Below are 22,273 nucleotides of genomic sequence, written 5' to 3' on the forward strand. Positions count from 1 at the left end.
AAAAAAAAAAATGAAACGATACCCTCCAAATAATACCCATCTGCATTTTACTTATTTACCCTCCATTTAGCCAACAAAAATCCCCAATAAAACTCCTCTTCCTCTAAGTTGATTTTCAAAAATTAGCTCAGGCACAGGGCTAAGAAAACAGAATTCAATAAAAATCACTGATGGGAAACCAGGGCATTGCAGGCTGTGTTGGACTACAACTCCCACTGCCCCCAATAATACAGAAAGTTGTTATGAAAGAGGCCTATCTGATGCAGACTGTTGCGCCCATGGTACATGGATAGAGTAGCATTAAGGGGCCACTGAGGGGAACAGCCTATCCCTACTGACACCCTACCTGGCAAACCAACAAGCAATTTTGCAGTTGGTCTTCATCATTTATTTTTATAGTTTATGAATTATTTGCCTTCCCTTTCTATAGCTTTCCAGCTCTCAAATGGGGGTCGCTGACCCCGGCAGCCACAAAACTATTGCTCTGTGAGCTTACACTGTTGCCGTTGTTGTTACTATTCATTGTTTATCTTTTGATTCTTATTCAAGTCTCTCATTCAACCGACTGCCTGGTTACTAAGGTTAAAAAGACCCTAGCAACCAGAGAGCTACTTAAATGTCAAACTAGGGAGCTACAGAACCAAAAAGCTAGATAACCGGAAAACCACAAAAAAATAAAAAGTAAGATCAATTGTGGAATATCTATGGCTATGTTCACCTTATATTAAAAGACAAGGAAAGGCTAAATATAATAAGGAGTCCAGGGAAAGGCGTACCCCACATTACAGACTATCAGTGCAGTAATTTCGCTGAAGCGTGCCCCTGTTAAAAAGATCCTTATCTGTGATTTCCCAAAAACGGGAAGAACAGAACAAGCACTACCCAGAACACGATCTGGGAGAGGGGAACAACTATTGAACTATTGGCCACTTTGTAATAACAGGCTTTCCTTGTCCTTTAATAGAAAAGACATATAAATAGACTACATAGGAGGAAGCAATCTGGATAAGCATCTATTAGCACAATATGTTTAAGGGCTCTTAAGGTGGCCATACACGCTAAGATCTGTTTGCTTGGCGGGGTCAGCAAGCGAGCGGATCTTCTCCCGATATCCCCATCTACGGGTGGGTTATATCGGGCTAATTCAGGCTAATTCGGTTGTTTGGCCTTGGGAAAAACAATCGAATTAGAACGATGGGTATGGGCATCTGTCGGTTCAGGGACCACATCAACGAGCCAATGCGGTCCCTAATCTACCTACATTTTTAAACCTGCCCGATCGATATTTGGCCGATTTCAGGCCAGATGTCGGTCGGGCAGGCCCATCGTTACTGCCCATACATGGGCCGATAAGCTGCCGAATCAGTCTAAGGGACCGATATCAACAGCTAGAATTGGCCAGTGTATGGCCACCTTTACACTTGGGCATTTCACCCTGCGTACCCCCTTGCTGTGGATTCCTCCTGCGTTCTACGGCACGGGAGAGCAGAATGAACCGCAAATTATTCATTCTTTTCTGCCTCTACTGACCCAGGCACATTTAAGCGCCAAACTTAACATGATGCATGTTTGTACCGGCTGATAAGAAGGAATGGGCTGCGTTTCGCCTTGTGGAACTCTGGAGAAATCTACCGTGTAGGAACACAGGGCAAAACACCCATATTTAATAGTGCTTAGAATCAGCCCCTACGTATCAGTCTGTCCCTGTGCCTACACCTGGTGGCACAGGGACAGGCTGATACCAGCATAGGGGCAGATCCTTGGCCGGTGTTTATGCACAAACCAAGAATCGGCCCCATGTGCCATTAGCCTTAGCGTTTACGTGTTTAGCTAACCCTCATACAGTAAATAGTCCAAGTCTATATTATGGCAAACATCATAAGTTACCCAACTGCAACTTGCTGGGTAGCTGCCCGCTGCCTTGTTAACCTTTGGCTTCAATGCTTGCAGCAGTTCAGCAATACAAGATTTAGGTGTGCCCTTTATAAGTAAGTGGCAGCCGGTCAGGGTATCCTTGGCTAACAGGCTGGCAAATGGGGACCTCGGCTTAGAATAAACACGCGCACCATGACTGTTTGTTATTACATGATAGCACTGTTTATCTACTCAGTTATTATACATAGAAACTAGTTTGGTGTATTTGTCATTCTAACTGCAAGAAATTCCCTTATCTGCATGGGGCATGGAGTGCAATGTATTGCCAGTATAAAACAAAGACATTGCCTGTAGCTATAAGCACAAAAGCCATGAAAAAAACCTAAACAAGCCTCCTATTAATGCAGAGGGAAGCCTTTGAGAACACTACATAACATTATTCCAGTACGAACACCAGAAAATAGCTGTGACTAATTAGATACTAATTTCCACTTCGAGACTGGTCCTTAATAAGAATTACTCATGATTTCCTTTTCGTAATAGGCATAAAAGCCAATTTCAACAAAGAACAGAGGGTTTAGAACTGTGAAACGGTGTAGTGGAACTACAATAAAATTTACATGGTGTAGTATTTAAAGTGTAAATGACAAAAATATAACCTCTTGGCTTTAGCAAGAGGTTTTTTTTTTATTATTAAAAATAAATAAAATGCCACCAAATGGCTACTCACAAATTAGCAGATGTATACAGCTTTGCAGAGTAAATTGTTTAATGCGTTTCACGCGAAGAACCGCCACGCTTCCTCAGGAACCAGAATTATATGTACAGTTTACACACTCGGTCAATATCCGGCTGATCTGACCATTTGGCCTTCAGGCAAAAAACTATAGCCTAACAAATACACATCTGCCTTGCCTTAGCCAGGTTACATAGATGATACACAGATAACAGGTTACATGGATGATACACAGATAAGCTCTGTAGGATACAATGGTATTTTATCTGTTGTCACCTATGTAACCTGCGCCTTTTTTTCCAGCTTGAATGGCTGCCCCACAGCAGCTCATTTATATAAACTATAGTAGTGTTCCTAAAGTAAACACACCAGTTTAGGATAAAAGAGATGCACCAGTTACCCATACTGTGAGTTCTGCATAACACTGGCTTATATGAGAGGTTGGAACACTAGGCAGCAGGGTTACATTACTCTACTTACAGCTACCGGTGCCAAATGTAATTTTATCTACATCATACTGTCCCACAGGGGCCTCTAAAGGGAGGCACAGGACAGAAACTGAGGAAGAGGATGAATCTAAACTGCTACATAATAGACAATGAGATGAGATTATTAAGTGTTTCTGTTTGTCTCTTATATGTGAAATTAAAGCAGAGAGAAGGAAAGATCTTAGGGTGAAGACACATGGAGCTACTTAGAAGCAGCTACTTGTCACAGCTACTAAATGCCAGAAAATCCCCTGCCATAGACAATACTGAGAATTGCCTCTGTTAAAACACACGTAGAGACAATTATGAGTAAATAATCAGCATTGTCTGTTTCTGTAGCTGCTACTACAGTAGTAGCTCCGTGTCTTCACCCTTAGGGCAGTGGCAGATGCGTCGCTGCGATGTTCCAAAGTCACCCGAAGTTTCCTCTCAAGACAACTTTGGGAAATCGTAGCGACGTGTATGCCATCCCACCGGCGATTTACATTCTAGTGATGCATAGACCTTTCCACTGGCGATTCCCTTTCGTTGCCGGAAGAAAGGGATTTTGGAGACTTATCGCCATGGCAAGAACTATAGCAGGACAAATTGCTACTGTTTTTGCCATGGCGATTGGTCGCCATGATCGGGTTTTTAAAAATCAAGGCAACTAACTGTGTATAAACGACTACATAAATGTATACGACCAGTACTTTGTAAAGTGATAGCCTGAAGGGAGTCCGGAAAGCTTCCTTTGCGATATTTCTCTGCAACTGGACAATAAAGGGTATCACATTATGCCACTCTGAGCAAGAATTGCCTGAAGCACAAAACAGTTCATGTAATCTACACTCAAGCATCAGTTTTACCTGTCGGATGGAGCCAACGTACTTCTTTTCCGCCTCGGTCAGCTTTTTCACCTCTTCCCTTAAATTATCCTTTTCAGAACAGATTTCCAAGATGAGTTCTTGGTGCTTCTTATTCTCTTCTATCAGTCTAGTGGCATCAAAACAAGTCAGAGGACTGATTATACAGCAAATTAACTGCACATTTTATCTGTCAGAATCAGCTTGTGCCAGCATTATAAAAGGGTTTAAAAAAAAAAAAAGCTAAAGTTTATAACAGTAATGTTTAATGATGATTTAACAGATTTAGACCCAATGATAACTCTCTCATTGTAACGCACCTTTACAAATCTCTCCCAAACTCTGGACTTATTGCCATCCTTCCTATCTGCGTGACCCCTTATTCCACCAAATGATAAAAAATATGGCCTCCTCATGTGTTCTTACTTATATAATACTATACAACCTGCTCTAGGGTGAAGACACACAGAGCTACTTAGTAGCAGCTACTTGTGACGACCACTAAGGGCTCTGGTACACGGGGAGATTAGTCGCCCGCGGCAAAACTCCCTGCTCGCGGGCGACTAATCTCCCCGAGTTGCCTTCCCTCTGCCATCCCACCGGCGAACATGTAAGTCGCCGGCGGGATGGCAGACGCGGCGGGGCGATTTCGGGAAATCGCCGAAAAAGCCTCGCGAGTCTTTTTCGGCGATTTGCGCGAAATCGCGCCGCCGCGTCTGCCATCCCGCCGGCGACTTACATGTTCGCCGGTGGGATGGCAGAGGGAAGGCAACTCGGGGAGATTAGTCGCCCGCGAGCAGGGAGTTTTGCCGCGGGCGACTAATCTCCTCGTGTACCAGAGCCCTAAACGTCAGAAATTCCCCTGCCATAGACAATACTGAGAATCGCCTACTGCTAAAACACACAAAGAGACAATTAGCTGCTACTAGTAGCTCCATGTGTCTTCACCCTAAGTGGTATATTTAGCAAAGAGTGAAGTTAGAACTCTACACAGTCCACTAGAGTGAAATTCCTCCACCTTCCATTTCTAGTGGATTTTTAAAAGAATATTTATATTATTGAAAGTCCACCCACTGATAAATATGACTTTAAAAAATTCACTCTAGCGGACTGAGTGGAGCTCTAACTTCACTCTTTGAAAAATATAACCCTTAGGGCAGGGGATCCCCAACCTTTTATACCTGTGAGCCACAGTCAAATGGAAAAAGTGTTGGGGAGCAACACAAGCATGGGAAAAGTTCATGGGGGGTGCAAATAAGAGCTATAATTGGCTATTTGGTCCCTATGTGGACTGGGAGCCTATATAAGGCTTAGTTTGGCTTTACACTGGGTTTTATGCAATCAACACTTGCCTCCAAGCCAGAAAGCCAAAAATGAGAACCTACTTTGAGGCCACTGGGAGCAACATCCAAGGGGTTGGTGAGCAACATGTTGCCCCCGAGCCACTGGTTGGGGATCACTGCCTTAGGCTGGCCATACACGGGCCGATTCTAGCTGCTGCTATCAGTCCCTTAGACCGATTCGGCAGCTTATCAGTCCGATGGGCCTGCCCGACATCTGGCCTGAAATCAGCCAGATCTCTATCGGGCAGGTTTAAAAATTTAGTAGGACTGGGGACCGCATTGGCTCGTTTGATGCGATCCCCGAACCGAGGACGCCTATACCTGTTCATTCTAATTCGATCGTTTGGCCCCAGGGCCAAATAATCAAATTAGCCTTAGGTAGGGATATCGGGAGAAGATCTGCTTGTTTGGCGACCTCGCTAAGTGAGCGGATCTTAGCGTGTATGGCCACCTTTAGGGTGAAGACACACAGAGCTACATAGTAGCAGCTACTTGTCACAGCTACTAAACACCAGAAAATCCCCTGCCATAGACAATACTGAGAATTGCCTCTGCTAAACACACGTAGGGACAATTATTAGTAACTGATCAGCATCGTCTGTGAAAACACACACAGCTACTAGTAGCAGCTACTTTTCACGGCTACAAAAATACTTTTTATTATTTTTCTCACATTTCAATAAGCAAATTAGCCATATCTTTTGCACTCTGTACTTGGCATCTCTAGTACAATTCTACAGTATATGTTAGACCTTTCCCCTCTGCACATGATAGGAGCAGCACTTACCTGTTTATGGTCTGTTCCTGCTGTAGATATTTATCTTGGACACATTTTTCCAGCATATTAAGAGTCAGTTCTGCTTTGTTCAGTCCATTGGGCCTCTTATAATCCAATTCTGTGCTGCTAAGCTCATTCTCAATTTCTTCCAACAAACTTTCATGTGAAGATGAGCTTTGGATCTTGGAAAGCAAATCTTTAGTGCAGTCCGTGTCAAAATGGCTCCCTGTGACCATGTCTTTAACAGCGTTGTCTATTAATCCTGCTATATCGGGATCCTGGGGAAATTCTGTGACCGGTTCCTTAGGTCCATCCAGATCAGATGCTTGTGGAGTGATGTCTTGTGATGCTGCTGGTACCTCCGGTATGGACTCAGTAGTACTAAGTACAATTTCCTGGGGTTGTGACTCATTACACATTATCCCATCTGTTACAGGCGGAATAGAGTCCGATTCCACTTTCTCCTCTGAAGCCATTTCTGGTTCCTCCGACGTGTGTTCGTTGCAAGATGGCGGAGCAGTCACCTGGTCACTCTCGGGCAGCGTCCCCTGAGGAACCCGGTCTGGCTCTTCTGAGACAGGAACCTCCATACTCGCTTAACTGCTAGTAGGCAAAAAGAAACATGAGAAATATCAATAAGCTTGTATAGAATACTATCAACATTTCAATTAAAAAACAAAACAAAAAAAAAAATAGAGGGGTGGTTCACCTTTAAGTAAACTTTAACCATGAAAATAAACCCAATAGGGCTGTTCTGCCCCAATAAGGGGTAATTATATCTTAGTTGGGATCAAGTACAGGTACTGTTTTATTATTACAGAGAAAAAGGAATCATTTAACCATTATATACACCCAATTTGGCTGTTCTGCCCCCAATAAGGGGTAATTATATCTTACTTGGGATCAAATACAAGATAATGTTTTATTACTATTAAGATTATTAAGACTATTACTATTAAGAAAACATTTTTAAAAATTAGAATTATTTGCTTATAATGGAGTCTATTGGAGATGGCCTTTCTGTAATTCGGAGCTTTCTGGGTAACGGGTTTCCGGATAACGGACCCCATACCGGTACACTTAGGACACGGAGATCCAAATGACAGACAGATCCCTCATCCAGAAACCCCCAGGCCCCGAGCATTCTGGATAACAGGTCCCATACCTGTATTCATAGCAAGTGGAATCTTCCCTCAGATATCTAAATAAGCAGTCACGTTCCTATCTCTTAATGCTGAATTCCAACCTACATTTCAATCAGCATTTACACAACAAGCCTGCAGTGCAAACCTTTATCTCTTTCATACACAAATAAAAATCTAAGTTTTAAAATTCTAGAACCTGCCAGAAACACAAACAGCAGTAAATGCCATGTCTTAATATTTGCAGTCGCACCATAAAGGGCAATGGCACAAAATGTGGATATCAAATGCTCAAAGATCTACCCTCTCGCCTCCCATAGAGTTAAATGGCAATTACCCAAAAGCACCGGCACTGAAAATTGCCAGTCAGTACAATACAATGCGGAAGGAGGCAATTTCCGGCATTTTGCCTTGTACCGAGAAACACCCACAATCCACCCTGTCTGCCATCCAAGGATTTTAGTTTACACAGCAGCAAAGCTTATCATTTATTTACTAATGAGCAAAAAATGCCATGTACAGGTTGTATCTGTTAGTACAAGTATCTCTTTACAGATGATTCTAAAACTACATTCCCTGGCCAGCTGGATATAATACTATTATGTCTAAATGACACTGTTACACAGCAAATAATTCCCTCTGTCATTTAACCTTTTATTCTTTAACCAACAAACGTATTTGTAGCTGTAATATTGGTGTGTAGGCGCCATCTCAGTGCATTGTGCCTGAGTCTGAGCTTTCAGCCAGCGCTACCCATTAGAACTGCTTTCAGCTAACCTATTGCTTCTCCTACTCCCATGTAACTGGAGGAGTCCCAAGCCGGACTTGGATTTCTTACTATTGAGTGCTATTCTGATACCTACTGGGAGCTGCTATCTTGCTCCCTTCCCATTGTTCTGCTGATCGGCTGCTGGGGGTGAGGGGGGGGGGGATATCACTCCAACTTGAAGCGCAGCAGTAAAGTGTAAGTGAAGTTTATCAGAGCACAGGTCACATGGCTGTGGCACCCTGGGAAATGAAAAATATGGCTAGCTGAAATTGGTTAGGATCACTGGGCTGACATACACATATTGACATACCAATAACTGAACAAAAATGTGTATGTACTTGTATGGCCAGCATTAAGGTCATGTTAATTCTACTTCACCCCCCACCCCCAGTGAAACAGATCACTAAAGCCGGCCATACACATTCAGGGCAACAGTACATTATATTTTACTTTAAAACAATTTCATTTTTTGGTGTTACTGTCGCTTCAACAAGTCTTTTAAAGCTACGCCTGTCTGAGAAATGCAATATATTTAGCCTATTGTGTCTGATTTCCATTCTCTCACAAACAAAAGGCTTTTAATGGACATATTTGTTTTGAATTCAACATATCACTCAGTAGTTCTTCTCCTCTCCCAGTTTCTCCATTCTCCTGGCATTTTTTTGTCCATGTTTTATCTCCATTCAAATCACAATGGAGTATCATGTTGTCCCTGTTGGGGAGATGTACCTGCTCCCTTGGCTACTGACCCAGACGTTCAAAGCCATTCAAACCTCTGCCCCACCCTACATCTCTGAACTTATAGCCAAGTACTCTTCAAACCACTTGTTATGCTCTAATGACCCACTTCTCTACAAAGTGCAATACTAAAGGCCACACTGGCTTTTTTCTCTGTGTTGATCTGATCTGACTTTAGGTGGCCATACACAAGCAGATTTTGTTGTATTAAATGACCAATTTTAGGACGATCTGATAAAATCTCCTAATTATTGTTACATTGATGGGGTGCAAACAATCATAAAAATTGTGCTTGTTCCCACCACATCACCCCAACAGTAGATCGGATACTTTTTCCATTACTGTTATTATACAGAGAAACCCTTGTTTAAAGAAACAGTAATGCCAAAAGATGAAAGTACCTAAAAGTAATTAAAATATCTGATCTGCAGTCCCGGGCAAACTGAATCATAATTAGCATAAATCAGCATATGCTAATTAGAATTTGGAAAGGGTTAAATGGGCAGCAAAAAAATTTTCGCCGTGCGCAGCACGATTTGAAAACTTTTCTACTTCCGTGTTTACATGACAATAAAGGTGGCCATACACGGCTGATTCTAGCTGCCGATATTGGAGCCTTAAGGTGCCCATACACGTTAAGATCCGCTCGCTTGGCGACGGGTGGGCAATATCAGGAAAATGTAGGCTTATTTGGCCCCTGGGGCCAAACGATTGAACTCTAATGGCGGGAATGGCACAGTCGGTTCGGGGACTGCATCAATGAGCCAATGCGGACCCCGATCTGACTGAATCTTTAAACCTGCCAATTTCAGGCCAGATATCGATCGGGTAAAGCCGTTGTTTCTGCCCCTATATGGGCCGATAAGCTGCCGAAACAGTCCAAGGGACCGATATCAGCAGCTAGAATTGGCCTGTGTATGGGGACCTTTAGACTGATTCGGCAGCTAATAAGCCCGTGTAGGGGCACCAACGAGGGGCCTGAAATCGGCCAGATATAGATCGGGCAGGTTAAAAATTTTAAGGTGACCATACACGTTAAGATCCAGTCGCCAAATGAGCGGATCTTCTCCAGATATCCCCCACCTACTGGTGGGCGATATCGGGCGAATCTAGGCTAATTCGGTCATTTGGCCCTGAGGCCAAACAATAAATTAAAATGCCGGTAATAGGCGCAATCGGTTCAGGGACTGCATCAACGAGCCAATGCGGTCCCCGATCCTATTGGTTTTTTAACCTGCCCAATCCGACTAGATTTTTTAACCTGCCAGATGTCGGTCAGGCAGGCCTATCATTTGTATCCCTACAAGGGCCGATAAGCTGCCAAATCAGTCTAAGGGACTGATATCGGCAGCTACAATTGGCCCGTGTATGGCCACCTTTAGACAGATCAGGGACCGCATCAGCCCCGAAACGACTACACCTATTACCGTTGTTTTAATTCAATCGTTTGGCCCAAGGGCCAAATGACCGAATTAGCCTGGATTCGCCCGATATCGTCCATTAGTAGGTGGGGGATAACGGGAGAAGATCCACTCGCTTGGCGACATCAACAAGCGAGCGGATCTTAACGTCACGTGATTTACAGGATTCGGCCAGAATCATGGAACCGAATCGCCGCATCCCTAAATAACAATAATAACATCTCGTGAAATGAGGAAAGTTCCGTGTAACTTCCGGACGAGTCGGCTTATGGCAAGGAGACCGTGCAGAGTTAACTCAGGCTAATGCTGAGCAAATACAACACGAGGCCCGTATGTCAGGTGATGAATGGGCTCGCTGACACAATTTCCGAGCCTCATTAATGATTCTTGAGCCTACAGGAAAATATGGAAAAAATGAAACAGGTGCATTGTTCTCTCTTGACTTTTCAGGTCTATCATTAATGTCATCGTCTGAAATCTGGCACAGACACGGAGCCGCGGACAGAAGGGGCCGGTTCCTACGCTGCACAAAAAGCTTAAGATACGGAGATCCAAATTACGAAAAGACCCCTTATCCGGAATATCCGTGGTCCCAAGCATTCTGAATAACGGGTCCTATACCTGTATTAGCTTTGCTCAGAAAAGGGAACATTCTATTTCTATATAATTTATTTTATTTTGCCTAAAGCATTCACAGTATGCTTGGGTTAAATGTGTCCCGAAATATAACCATGTGTATCCCAAAGATAACCATCATGCAGAGGAAAGCATTTTAGAATTGGCTTGTAAATTTGATGTCAAAATTAAAGGTGATGCGGATTTTAAAGTAGGGATGCACCGAACCCAGTTTTTAAAATCCCCGAATCCATAGTAAGGGATTCGGGCAAATACCGAACCGATGGAAAGGTTAAATGTTGCGGCGCGCCGGAAAATTTTCCACTTCTGTGTTCACGCGGTCACATTTAACCCTTCCAAATCCTAATTAGCGTATGCTATCTATTTTCCTTCTTCTTCTTCCGCCTAAGGTCTCAGGAAAGTAGCTATAATCACTGGGGCCCAACATTTGCCTCCAAGCCTACTGTGCAGATTTATTAAGACATGAACGCTCGGAGTTCGAACAACTTTTTCGGACACCCCCGCGACTTTTTAATACGCTTGCGTGAAAAAATCGGAAAGGTTTTTCCGCTGTTTACAATCGTTCGGTACGAAAATTCCGTGACTTTCAGATCGCCAACACGATATTATTGTGACTAATACGATTTTTTCGTAAGCATTTTCGTGATATTTGCGATCTTCAGATATTAACGTATCCAATCCGAATTTTTCCCATTCGGGATTCGAACTCGTGTTTTAATGAATCTGCCCCCTAGTCAGCATCCTTGTTACAAAAAAAAAAAAAAAAAAAGGAGGGCAGCCAATCAAAGCACTGCCCAGCCTAGCCAGTAATAAAACATAATATGACCCATTTAATACCCAACACAATGCAATTGTTGGTCTTTTACTGAAACTCTGGTTTTAAAGTGATGGTTCAGCTTTAAGTTAATCTCCAATCCTAAGCAACTTTTAAATTGGTCTTAATTATTTATTTTTTTTGAATCATTTGCTTTGTGAAACTACAGCTTGTTATTGCTACGTTTTAGTAATTATTTGTCTATTCAAGTGTTCCTCTAGTCTTTCATTCAAACCACACCCTGGTTGCTAAGGTAATTTGGATCCTAGCAACCAACAGCTGCTGAAACTTCAAACAGGAGAGCTGCTGAACACAAACTAAAGTAATTAAAAATCTGCAAATAATATAAAAGGAAGACAAAATGCAAACTGAAAAAACCATTAAGACATTCATTGGGCCCATTGCACAATTTTGCATTGAACCCTTCATAGTGGGGGTTTAGCGATATATATTATATATATATATATATATATACATACACACACACACACACATACACACATAGAGAGAGAGCGTGATATCAAGCTCAGGTTAATGGTACAGAGACTATACTGTATGTTCCATAATGCCTGTGGGTGCTGTGAAAACAATGTGGAATAGAGAGTGTGTAAACAATGTAATTATTTACTGTACACGGCCCTTGATAAGATACTGGATTTAATTATCCAGGAAGCTTGTAATCACTGCACTAGTTCATAATATCTCCAAAGGTCACTATGCCTGACACATAGCAACTATCTCTGCGGCTTCCCACTAAACTCCATAAGGGCTCTGGCACACGGGGAGATTAGTCGCCCGCGACAAATCACCCTGTTCGCAGGCGACTAATCTCCCCGTGTTGCCATCAGTTGCCATCCCACCGGTGACAATGTAAGTCGTCGGTGGGATGGCACACACGGTGGCGCGATTTTGGCAAATCGATTTGCCGAAATCGCCTGCGCAGCGTGTGCCATCCCACCGACGACTTACATTGTCACCAGTGGGATGGCAATTCGAGGAGATTAGTCGCCCGCGAACAGGGAGATTTGTCGCGGGCGACTAATCTCCCCGTGTGCCAGAGCCCTAAGAAAAAAGCAGATAGCGTGTCTTAAGGTCCCCATACACAGGCCAATTGTAGCTGCAATTCGGCAGCTTATCAGCCCATGTAGGGGCAGGAACGAGGGGCATGCCTGACCGATATCTGGCCTGATATCGATCGGGAAGGTTGAAAGATTTAGTTGGATTGGGGACCGCAACCCCGTCCCCGAACCGACTGCCCCCATTATAATTCGACTGTTTGGCCCCAAACGATAGCATTAGCCTACATGTGCCCCGATATCGCCCACCCATAGGTGGGGATTTTAGAAGATGCACTCGCTTGGGTGACCTTGCCAAGCGAGTGGATCTTCATGTGTATGGGCACATTTACACTTGGTATGAGTTATATAGGGAATACGCAGTGAAGGACCATATCACAAACACTCCAATAGGCAGGGCCAGTCTTGGAGATGGGGGGGGGGGGGCATAGATTAATGGAGAAATGATTGTAATTTGGGCATGGCCCTCCAGCTACTGCAGTCCAATGCCAACTCTAAACTCTAGGAATCTTTTGGGGCCATAAGGGCTGGGGAACAACTTGAAACTGGGTTCCTTAAAAGCAAGGCACAGGGTGTTCTATACCCATATCTCATTAGAATTTCAAGGAACTGTTTACGTTACGAGAAAAAATGAGGCCAAGGATGTCACTAAGGAGCTGCAGGGAAACTTTACATTTCCAGAACATCAAGGGGAATTTTGAAAGGAAAAGAAAATGAGACAAAACACATCACCATATACCAATTACAAGGACAATAAACCCTGGGCAGTTGTGTATCTAGAAAACAATAAATGACTCATGGGAGTAAAACACAGCTATTCACACACCTATAACATGCTTGGAGCAGGAAGGGGGTATTAGGGTATATTGTATGGGCTGAGCTGAATAGAGGGGGGAAATAGGCAGAAATGATGGCAACTAAGCTTTAAATATCAACAATGGGAAATATTCGATCCTGGGTAAGGTTGCATGGTAGTCAACAACATATTCTGATTTTTTAGCACACTGCTAAATGTTCTATACCACTGCAAAAACACTGGTGAAGGGACACAGAGGGGATATCGGCATGGAAACACTTAATTATGCATTTTGGTGCCAAAATCCGCTCCGTATCCCTGCACCCAGGCCGAGGCAATGGCCCCGAGTGCAGACACATCAGCTGTTTGGTGCTTCGGGGCAAATTCTTGGCCTGCCAATGGGTTGTATTTATTAACATTGGAGACAAACATCACCGGCGATGTTGCCCATAGCAACCAATCAGCAATTACATTTAAAGGGCCAGCTACAAGCTAGAAAACAAAAGCAAAGATCTGACTGGTTGCTATGGGCAACATCAGCGGTGATGCCTCCAATGTTAACCAATACACCCCTAAAACGACACTGCGCACCTTAATGCACCGGTGCAGCTACGCAATGGTAAAACTGCCTTGCCCAGCCGGCTGGAATGTGCCGTAGCGCAGCTGCACTTTGTGCCTCTATAAATGCTTTCCCCAACTATGCACAATATACAAGGCCGCTCTGTTTCCACTGTACAGACCTCCATTATGCCGGGAGTTCTCGACAAAATACAGAGTAAAGCACCATGCAGTCTGTTATTATACTAGCACTTCTGCTGCACTGTTAGCCCTAAGCACCCGAACCATTCACCTGGTGCACTCACAGGAGGGCACACTCACACAGGAGGGCACACTCACACAGGAGGGCACACTCACACAGGAGGGCACACTGCTAAATGACTCTGGGGCACAGACACTTTCTTCACCAGCGACCTTCAAAGGCTCTGTAACTCCCTTGCCCACGTATCCTTGCGAGTGACCATAGTTGGAAAGTAAATAACAGTTAAAACAAATAAAGAAGTTACTTTAGTTTCTAAGATGTCGGAAGTAGAATAGAGTGTCCGGGGGACATTTAGTAGCCGCAACAAAGTTGTCTTCACCCTAACACTACTCAAAACAGGTCAGGATAAGAAAAAACTCTACATATTTTTTGTTTGAGACCAACATCCCCATCATCTGGTGCTGTGCGACTGTTGACATTGTGTATGTGGCTTATAGGGAGAGACCTGTGCGCACACTTGTGACATTGTCAGGCTGTGTGCGTACAACCGTGCAGGGATGTATGTGCATATGTGATAGCGCCAGGGTTACAAGGAGACTGTAAAGGACTAATAAACTGCAGTGGAGCCGACCTTGGCTACAATGACAAGGCACTATCACTGCTCCACATTTTTGTTAGAAGAACCAAAACATCTAATAGTGTTACACATTCAACCGCACAGTGTCACCCACAACCAGACCACTTGTCTCACTCACGGAGGGGTGTCACTCACATACGCACAGGGCCCAGGGCTTCTGGGTTACCTGCTCTGAATGACATGCAAGCAAGAACCCACTCAGAAACTCTGTGCTCTCTCATACGCAGCCAGCCCTACGGTATCTCTCTCACACAGTGAGCCCTACGGTATCTCTCTCACACAGCGAGCCCTACGGTATCTCTCTCTCACACAGTGAGCCCTACGGTATCTCTCTCTCACACAGTGAGCCCTACGGTATCTCTCTCTCACACAGTGAGCCCTACGGTATCTCTCTCTCACACAGTGAGCCCTACGGTATCTCTCTCACACAGTGAGCCCTATGGTCTCTCTCTCTTACACAGTGAGCCCTATGGTATCTCTCTCACACAGTGAGCCCTATGGTATCTCTCTCACACAGTGAGCCCTATGGTATCTCTCTCAACACAGTGAGCCCTATGGTATCTCTCTCACACAGTGAGCCCTATGGTATCTCTCCCCCCTATTCTCACACAGTGAGCCCTATGGTATCTCTCTCTCACACAGTGAGCCCTATGGTATCTCTCTCTCACACAGTGAGCCCTATGGTATCTCTCTCTCACACAGTGAGCCCTATGGTATCTCTCTCTCACACAGTGAGCCCTATGGTACTCTCTCTCACACAGTGAGCCCTATGGTATCTCTCTCTCACACAGTGAGCCTATGTATCTCTCTCTCACACAGTGAGCCCTATGGTATCTCTCTCTCACACAGTGAGCCCTATGGTATCTCTCTCTCACACAGTGAGCCCTATGGTATCTCCTCTCACACGTGAGCCCTATGGTATTCTTCTCTCACACAGTGAGCCCTATGGTATCTCTCTCTCACACAGTGAGCCCTAGGTATCTCTCTCTCACACAGTGAGCCTATGGTATCTCTCTCTTCACACAGTGAGCCCTATGGTATCTCTCTCACCAGTGAGCCCTATGGTATCTCTCTCACACTCAGTGAGCCCTATGGTATCTCTCTCACACAGTGAGCCCTATGGTATCTCTCTCACACACAGTGAGCCCTATGGTATCTCTCTCACACAGTGAGCCCTATGGTATCTCTCCTCACACAGTGAGCCCTATGGTAGCTCTCTCTCACACAGTGAGCCCTATGGTATCTCGTCTCACACAGTGAGCCCTATGGTATCTCTCTCTCACACAGTGAGCCCTATGGTATCTCTCTCTCACACAGTGAGCCCTATGGTAATCCTCTCAAGGGCCTAATGGTATCTCGCACACAGTGAGCCCTATGGTATCTCTCTCTCACACAGTGAGCCCTATGGTATCTCTCTCTCACACAGTGAGCCCTATGGTATCTCTTCCACACAGTGAGCCCTATGGTATCTCTCTCTCACACCAGTGAGCCCTATGGTATCTCTCTCAACCACAGTGAGCCCTATGGTATCTCTCTCTCACACAGTGAGCCCTATGGTATCTCTCTCACACAGTGAGCCCTATGGTATCTCTCTCTCACACAGTGAGCCCTATGGTATCTCTCTCTCACACAGTGAGCCCTATGGTATCTCTCTCCACACAGTGAGCCCTATGGTATCTCTCTCACACAGTGAGCCCTATGGTATCCTCTCTCACACAGTGAGCCCTATGGTATCTCTCTCACACAGTGAGCCCTATGGTATCTCTCTCACACAGTGAGCCCTATGGTATCTCTCTCACACAGTGAGCCCTATGGTATCTCTCTCTCACACAGTGAGCCCTATGGTATCTCTCTCTCACACAGTGAGCCCTATGGTATCTCTCTCTCACACAGTGAGCCCTATGGTATCTCTCTCTCTCACAGTGAGCCCTATGGTATCTCTCTCACACAGTGAGCCCTATGGTATCTCTCTCACACAGTGAGCCCTATGGTATCTCTCTCACACAGTGAGCCCTATGGTATCTCTCTCTCACAGTGAGGCCTATGGTATCTCTCTCAACACAGTGAGCCCTATGGTATCCTCTCTCACACAGTGAGCCTATGGTATCTCTCTCTCACACAGTGAGCCCTATGGTATCTCTCTCCACAGTGAGCCCTACTCTCTCTCACACAGTGAGCCCTATGGTATCTCTCTCACACAGTGAGCCCTATGGTATCTCTCTCACACAGTGAGCCCTATGGTATCTCTCTAATGGTATCTCTCTCACACAGTATCTCTCTCACACAGTGAGCCCTATGGTATCTCTCTCACACAGTGAGCCCTATGGTATCTCTCACAGTGAGCCCTATGGTATCTCTCTCACACAGTGAGCCCTATGGTATCTCTCTCTCACAGTGAGCCCTATGGTATCTCTCTCTCACACAGTGAGCCCTATGGTATCTCTCTCTCACACAGTGAGCCCTATGGTATCTCTCTCACACAGTGAGCCCTATGGTATCTCTCTCAACACAGTGAGCCCTATGGTATCTCTCTCACACAGTGAGCCCTATGGTATCTCTCTCTCTCACAGTGAGCCCTATGGTATCTCTCCTCACACAGTGAGCCCTATGGTATCTCTCTCACACAGTGAGCCCTATGGTATCTCTTCTCTCTCAACAGTGAGCCCTATGGTATCTCTCTCACACAGTGAGCCCTATGGTATCTCTCTCACACAGTGAGCCCTATGGTATCTCTCTCACACAGTGAGCCCTATGGTATCTCTCTCTCCTCACAGTGAGCCCTATGGTATCTCTCTCACACAGTGAGCCCTATGGTATCTCTCTCTCACACAGTGAGCCCTATGGTATCTCTCCTCACACAGTGAGCCCTATGGTATCTCTCTCTCTCACAGTGAGCCCTATGGTATCTCTCTCACACAGTGAGCCCTATGGTATCTCTCTCACACAGTGAGCCCTATGGTATCTCTCTCACACAGTGAGCCCTATGGTATCCTCTCCAGGGCCCTTTCTCTCTCACACAGTGAGCCCTATGGTATCTCTCTCACACAGTGAGCCCTATGGTATCTCTCTCACACACAGTGAGCCCTATGGTATCTCTCTCACACAGTGAGCCCTATGGTATCTCTCTCACACAGTGAGCCCTATGGTGGTCTCTCTCACACAGTGAGGTGAGCCCTATGGTATCTCTCTCTCACACAGTGAGCCCTATGGTATCTCTCACACAGTGAGCCCTATGGTATCTCTCACACACAGTGAGCCCTATGGTATCTCTCTCACACAGTGAGCCCTATGGTATCTCTCTCAGTGAGCCCTATGGTATCTCTCTCACACAGTGAGCCCTATGGTATCTCTCTCTGTGAGCCCTATGGTATCTCTCTCTCACACAGTGAGCCCTATGGTATCTCTCTCACACAGTGAGCCCTATGGTATCTCTCTCTCACACAGTGAGCCCTATGGTATCTCTCTCTCACACAGTGAGCCCTATGGTATCTCTCTCACACAGTGAGCCCTATGGTATCTCTCACACAGTGAGCCTATGGTATCTCTCTCTCAACAGTGAGCCCTAATGGTATCAATCTCTCTCACACAGTGAGCCCTATGGTATCTTCTCTCAACACAGTGAGCCCTATGGTATCTCTCTGACACAGTGAGCCCTATGGTATCTCTCTCTCACACAGTGAGCCCTATGGTAATCTCTCTCTCCACAGTGAGCCCTATGGTATCTCTCTCACACAGTGAGCCCTATGGTATCTCTCACACAGTGAGCCCTATGGTATCTCTCTCACACAGTGAGCCCTATGTATCTCTCTCACACAGGAGCCTATGTATCTCTCTCACACAGTGAGCCCTATGGTAATCTCTCTCACACAGTGAGCCCTATGGTATCTCTCTCTCAACACAGTGAGCCCTATGGTATCTCTCTCTCACACAGTGAGCCCTATGGTATCTCTCTCTCACACAGTGAGCCCTATGGTATCTCTCTCACACACAGTGGAGCCTATGGTATCTCTCTCACACAGTGAGGCCCTATGGTATCTCTCTCTCACACAGTGAGCCCTATGGTATCTCTCTCTCACACAGTGAGCCCTATGGTATCTCTCTCACCAGTGAGCCTATGGTATCTCTCTCACACAGTGAGCCCTATGGTATCTCTCTCACACACAGTGAGCCCTATGGTATCTCTCTCACCACAGTGAGCCCTATGGTATCTCTCTCACACAGTGAGCCCTATGGTATCTCTCTCACACAGTGAGCCCTATGGTATCTCTCTCTCACACAGTGAGCCCTATGGTATCTCTCTCTCTCACAGTGAGCCCTATGGTATCTCTCTCTCACACAGTGAGCCCTAATGGTATCTCTCTCACACAGTGAGCCCTATGGTATCTCTCTCTCACACAGTGAGCCCTATGGTATCTCTCTCTCACACAGTGAGCCCTATGGTATCTCTCTCTCACACAGTGAGCCCTATGGTATCTCTCTCTCTCACAGTGAGCCCTATGGTATCTCTCTCTCTCACAGTGAGCCCTATGGGTATCTCTCTCTCTCACAGTGAGCCCTATGGTATCTCTCTCACACAGTGAGCCCTATGGTATCTCTCTCTCACACAGTGAGCCCTATGGTAATCTCTCTCTCACACAGTGAGCCCTATGGTATCTCTCTCTCTCTCACAGTGAGCCCTATGGTATCTCTCTCTCACACAGTGAGCCCTATGGTATCTCTCTCTCACACAGTGAGCCCTATGGTATCTCTCTCACACAGTGAGCCCTATGGTATCTCTCTCACACAGTGAGCCCTATGGTATCTCTCTCACACAGTGAGCCCTATGGTATCTCTCTCACACAGTGAGCCCTATGGTATCTCTCTCACACAGTGAGCCCTATGGTATCTCTCTCACACACAGTGAGCCCTATGGTATCTCTCTCACACAGTGAGCCTATGGTATCTCTCTCACACAGTGAGCCCTATGGTATCTCTTCTCACACAGTGAGCCCTATGGTATCTCTCTCTCACACAGTGAGCCCTATGGTATCTCTCTCACACAGTGAGCCCTATGGTATCTCTCTCACACAGTGAGCCCTATGGTATCTCTCTCACACAGTGAGCCTATGGTATCTCTCCTCACACACAGTGAGCCCTATGGTATCTCTCTCACCACAGTGAGCCCTATGGTATCTCTCTCACACAGTGAGCCCTATGGTATCTCTCTCTCTCACATGAGCCTATGGTATCTCTCTCACACAGTGAGCCCTATGGTATCTCTCTCTCTCACAGTGAGCCCTATGGTATCTCTCCTCACACAGTGAGCCCTATGGTATCTCTCTCTCACACAGTGGCCTTGGTATCTCTCTCTACACAGTGAGCCCTATGGGTATCTCTTCTCACACAGTGAGCCCTATGGTATCTCTCTCACACACAGTGAGCCCTATGGTATCTCTCTCTCACACAGTGAGCCCTATGGTATCTCTTCTTCACACACAGTGAGCCCTATGGTATCTCTCTCTCACACAGTGAGCCCTATGGTATCTCTCTCACACAGTGAGCCCTATGGTATCTCTCTCACACAGTGAGCCCTATGGTATCTCTCTCTCACACAGTGAAGCCCTATGGTATCTCTCTCTCACACAGTGAGCCCTATGGTATCTCTCTCACACAGTGAGCCCTATGGTATCTCTCTCACACAGTGAGCCCTATGGTATCTCTCTCTCACACAGTGAGCCCTATGGTATCTCTCTCTCACACAGTGAGCCCTATGGTATCTCTCTCTCACACAGTGAGCCCTATGGTATCTCTCTCTCACACAGTGAGCCCTATGGTATCTCTCTCACACACAGTGAGCCCTATGGTATCTCTCTCTCACACAGTGAGCCCTATGGTATCTCTCTCACACACAGTGAGCCCTATGGTATCTCTCTCTCACACAGTGAGGCCCTATGGTATCTCTCTCACACACAGTGAGCCCTATGGTATCTCTCTCTCACACAGTGAGCCCTATGGTATCTCTCTCACACAGTGAGCCCTATGGTATCTCTCTCTCACACAGTGAGCCCTATGGTATCTCTCTCACACACAGTGAGCCCTATGGTATCTCTCTCACACACAGTGAGCCCTATGGTATCTCTCTCACACACAGTGAGCCCTATGGTATCTCTCTCACACAGTGAGCCCTATGGTATCTCTCTCTCACAGTGAGCCCTATGGTATCTCTCTCTCACACAGTGAGCCCTATGGTATCTCTCTCTCTCACAGTGAGCCCTATGGTATCTCTCTCTCACACAGTGAGCCCTATGGTATCTCTCTCTCACACAGTGAGCCCTATGGTATCTCTCTCTCTCACAGTGAGCCCTATGGTATCTCTCTCTCACACAGTGAGCCCTATGGTATCTCTCTCACACAGTGAGCCCTATGGTATCTCTCTCTCACACAGTGAGCCCTATGGTATCTCTCTCTCACACAGTGAGCCCTATGGTATCTCTCTCTCTCACAGTGAGCCCTATGGTATCTCTCTCTCACACAGTGAGCCCTATGGTATCTCTCTCTCACACAGTGAGCCCTATGGTATCTCTCTCTCACACAGTGAGCCCTATGGTATCTCTCTCACACAGTGAGCCCTATGGTATCTCTCTCTCACACAGTGAGCCCTATGGTATCTCTCTCTCACACAGTGAGCCCTATGGTATCTCTCTCTCACACAGTGAGCCGTATAGTGTCTCTAATACACACTCAGCCCTGTGGTGTCTCAGACAAAACCGGACGGCAACACAAGCACAAACGCGGGTATAAAGCTGTTAAGCGCCTGGTACCTTCGGGTTTCCCTTTCCCGTTTCCCCCTTGGGGCTTTCCAGTCCCGGCTCGGCCGCTCACTGCGGATCCATCGCAGCAGCACTCACTGACACATCAACAAAGATGGCCGCCATGCCGTCAGCGGCCGCACGGGGTTCAACCAATCACCGGCTCCCTACCTGTGACGTCAGAGCACACCTTCCCCCGCCCCTGCAAGGTGACTGCAGATTAACCACTTCCCTGCTGGGGGCGTGAGAGGAACTCCTGAGTGAGCTGCAGTCTAGAAAGGGAGATAAAGGTCAGCAGCACAAAAAGCCTTCAATCTCCCTGTTATATTATTCCACTATTCTATAACTATATTATGTGTGTGGCAGGCATATGTATAACTGATACCGCTTGACACACTTCAGGCTCAGTCAAATTGGTCTCAACTCCTGGTAGGGTACACACAGGGTAGTACAGGTATCAGACCCCTTATCCAGAAACCCATTATCCAGAAAGTTCCAAATTACTGTAAGGTCATCTTCCACAGACTCCATTTTAATTAAATAATTTCCTCTGGTTTCCTCTGTTATAATAAAACTACCTTGTAGTTGATCCCAACTAAGATATAATTACCCCTTATTGGGGCAGAACAGC

At 45.8% G+C, this 22,273-nt stretch overlaps 1 protein-coding gene across 2 annotated transcripts in view; it reads right to left on the bottom strand.

Annotated features, from left to right (window-relative positions):
• Positions 1–21,795, bottom strand: part of ccdc186 (coiled-coil domain containing 186) — a 57,826-nt gene extending 36,031 nt beyond the window's left edge. Inside the window, exons 1-3 of one of the 2 annotated variants that reach the window (XM_031905516.1) lie at positions 21,655–21,795; positions 6,075–6,665; positions 3,948–4,074 (exon numbers count right to left, since the gene is read on the bottom strand). In XM_031905516.1, the coding sequence (XP_031761376.1) occupies positions 3,948–4,074; positions 6,075–6,655 (708 nt within the window). In that variant the 5' untranslated portion in view covers positions 6,656–6,665; positions 21,655–21,795. Of the gene's footprint in view, positions 1–3,947; positions 4,075–6,074; positions 6,669–21,654 lie in introns of both variants that reach the window. The other variant, XM_031905515.1, reaches the window with a different exon arrangement.
• Positions 21,796–22,273: the final 478 nt, after the last annotated feature.

Source organism: Xenopus tropicalis, chromosome 7, assembly GCF_000004195.4.
Source record: "Xenopus tropicalis strain Nigerian chromosome 7, UCB_Xtro_10.0, whole genome shotgun sequence".
Lineage (NCBI taxonomy): Eukaryota > Metazoa > Chordata > Amphibia > Anura > Pipidae > Xenopus > Xenopus tropicalis.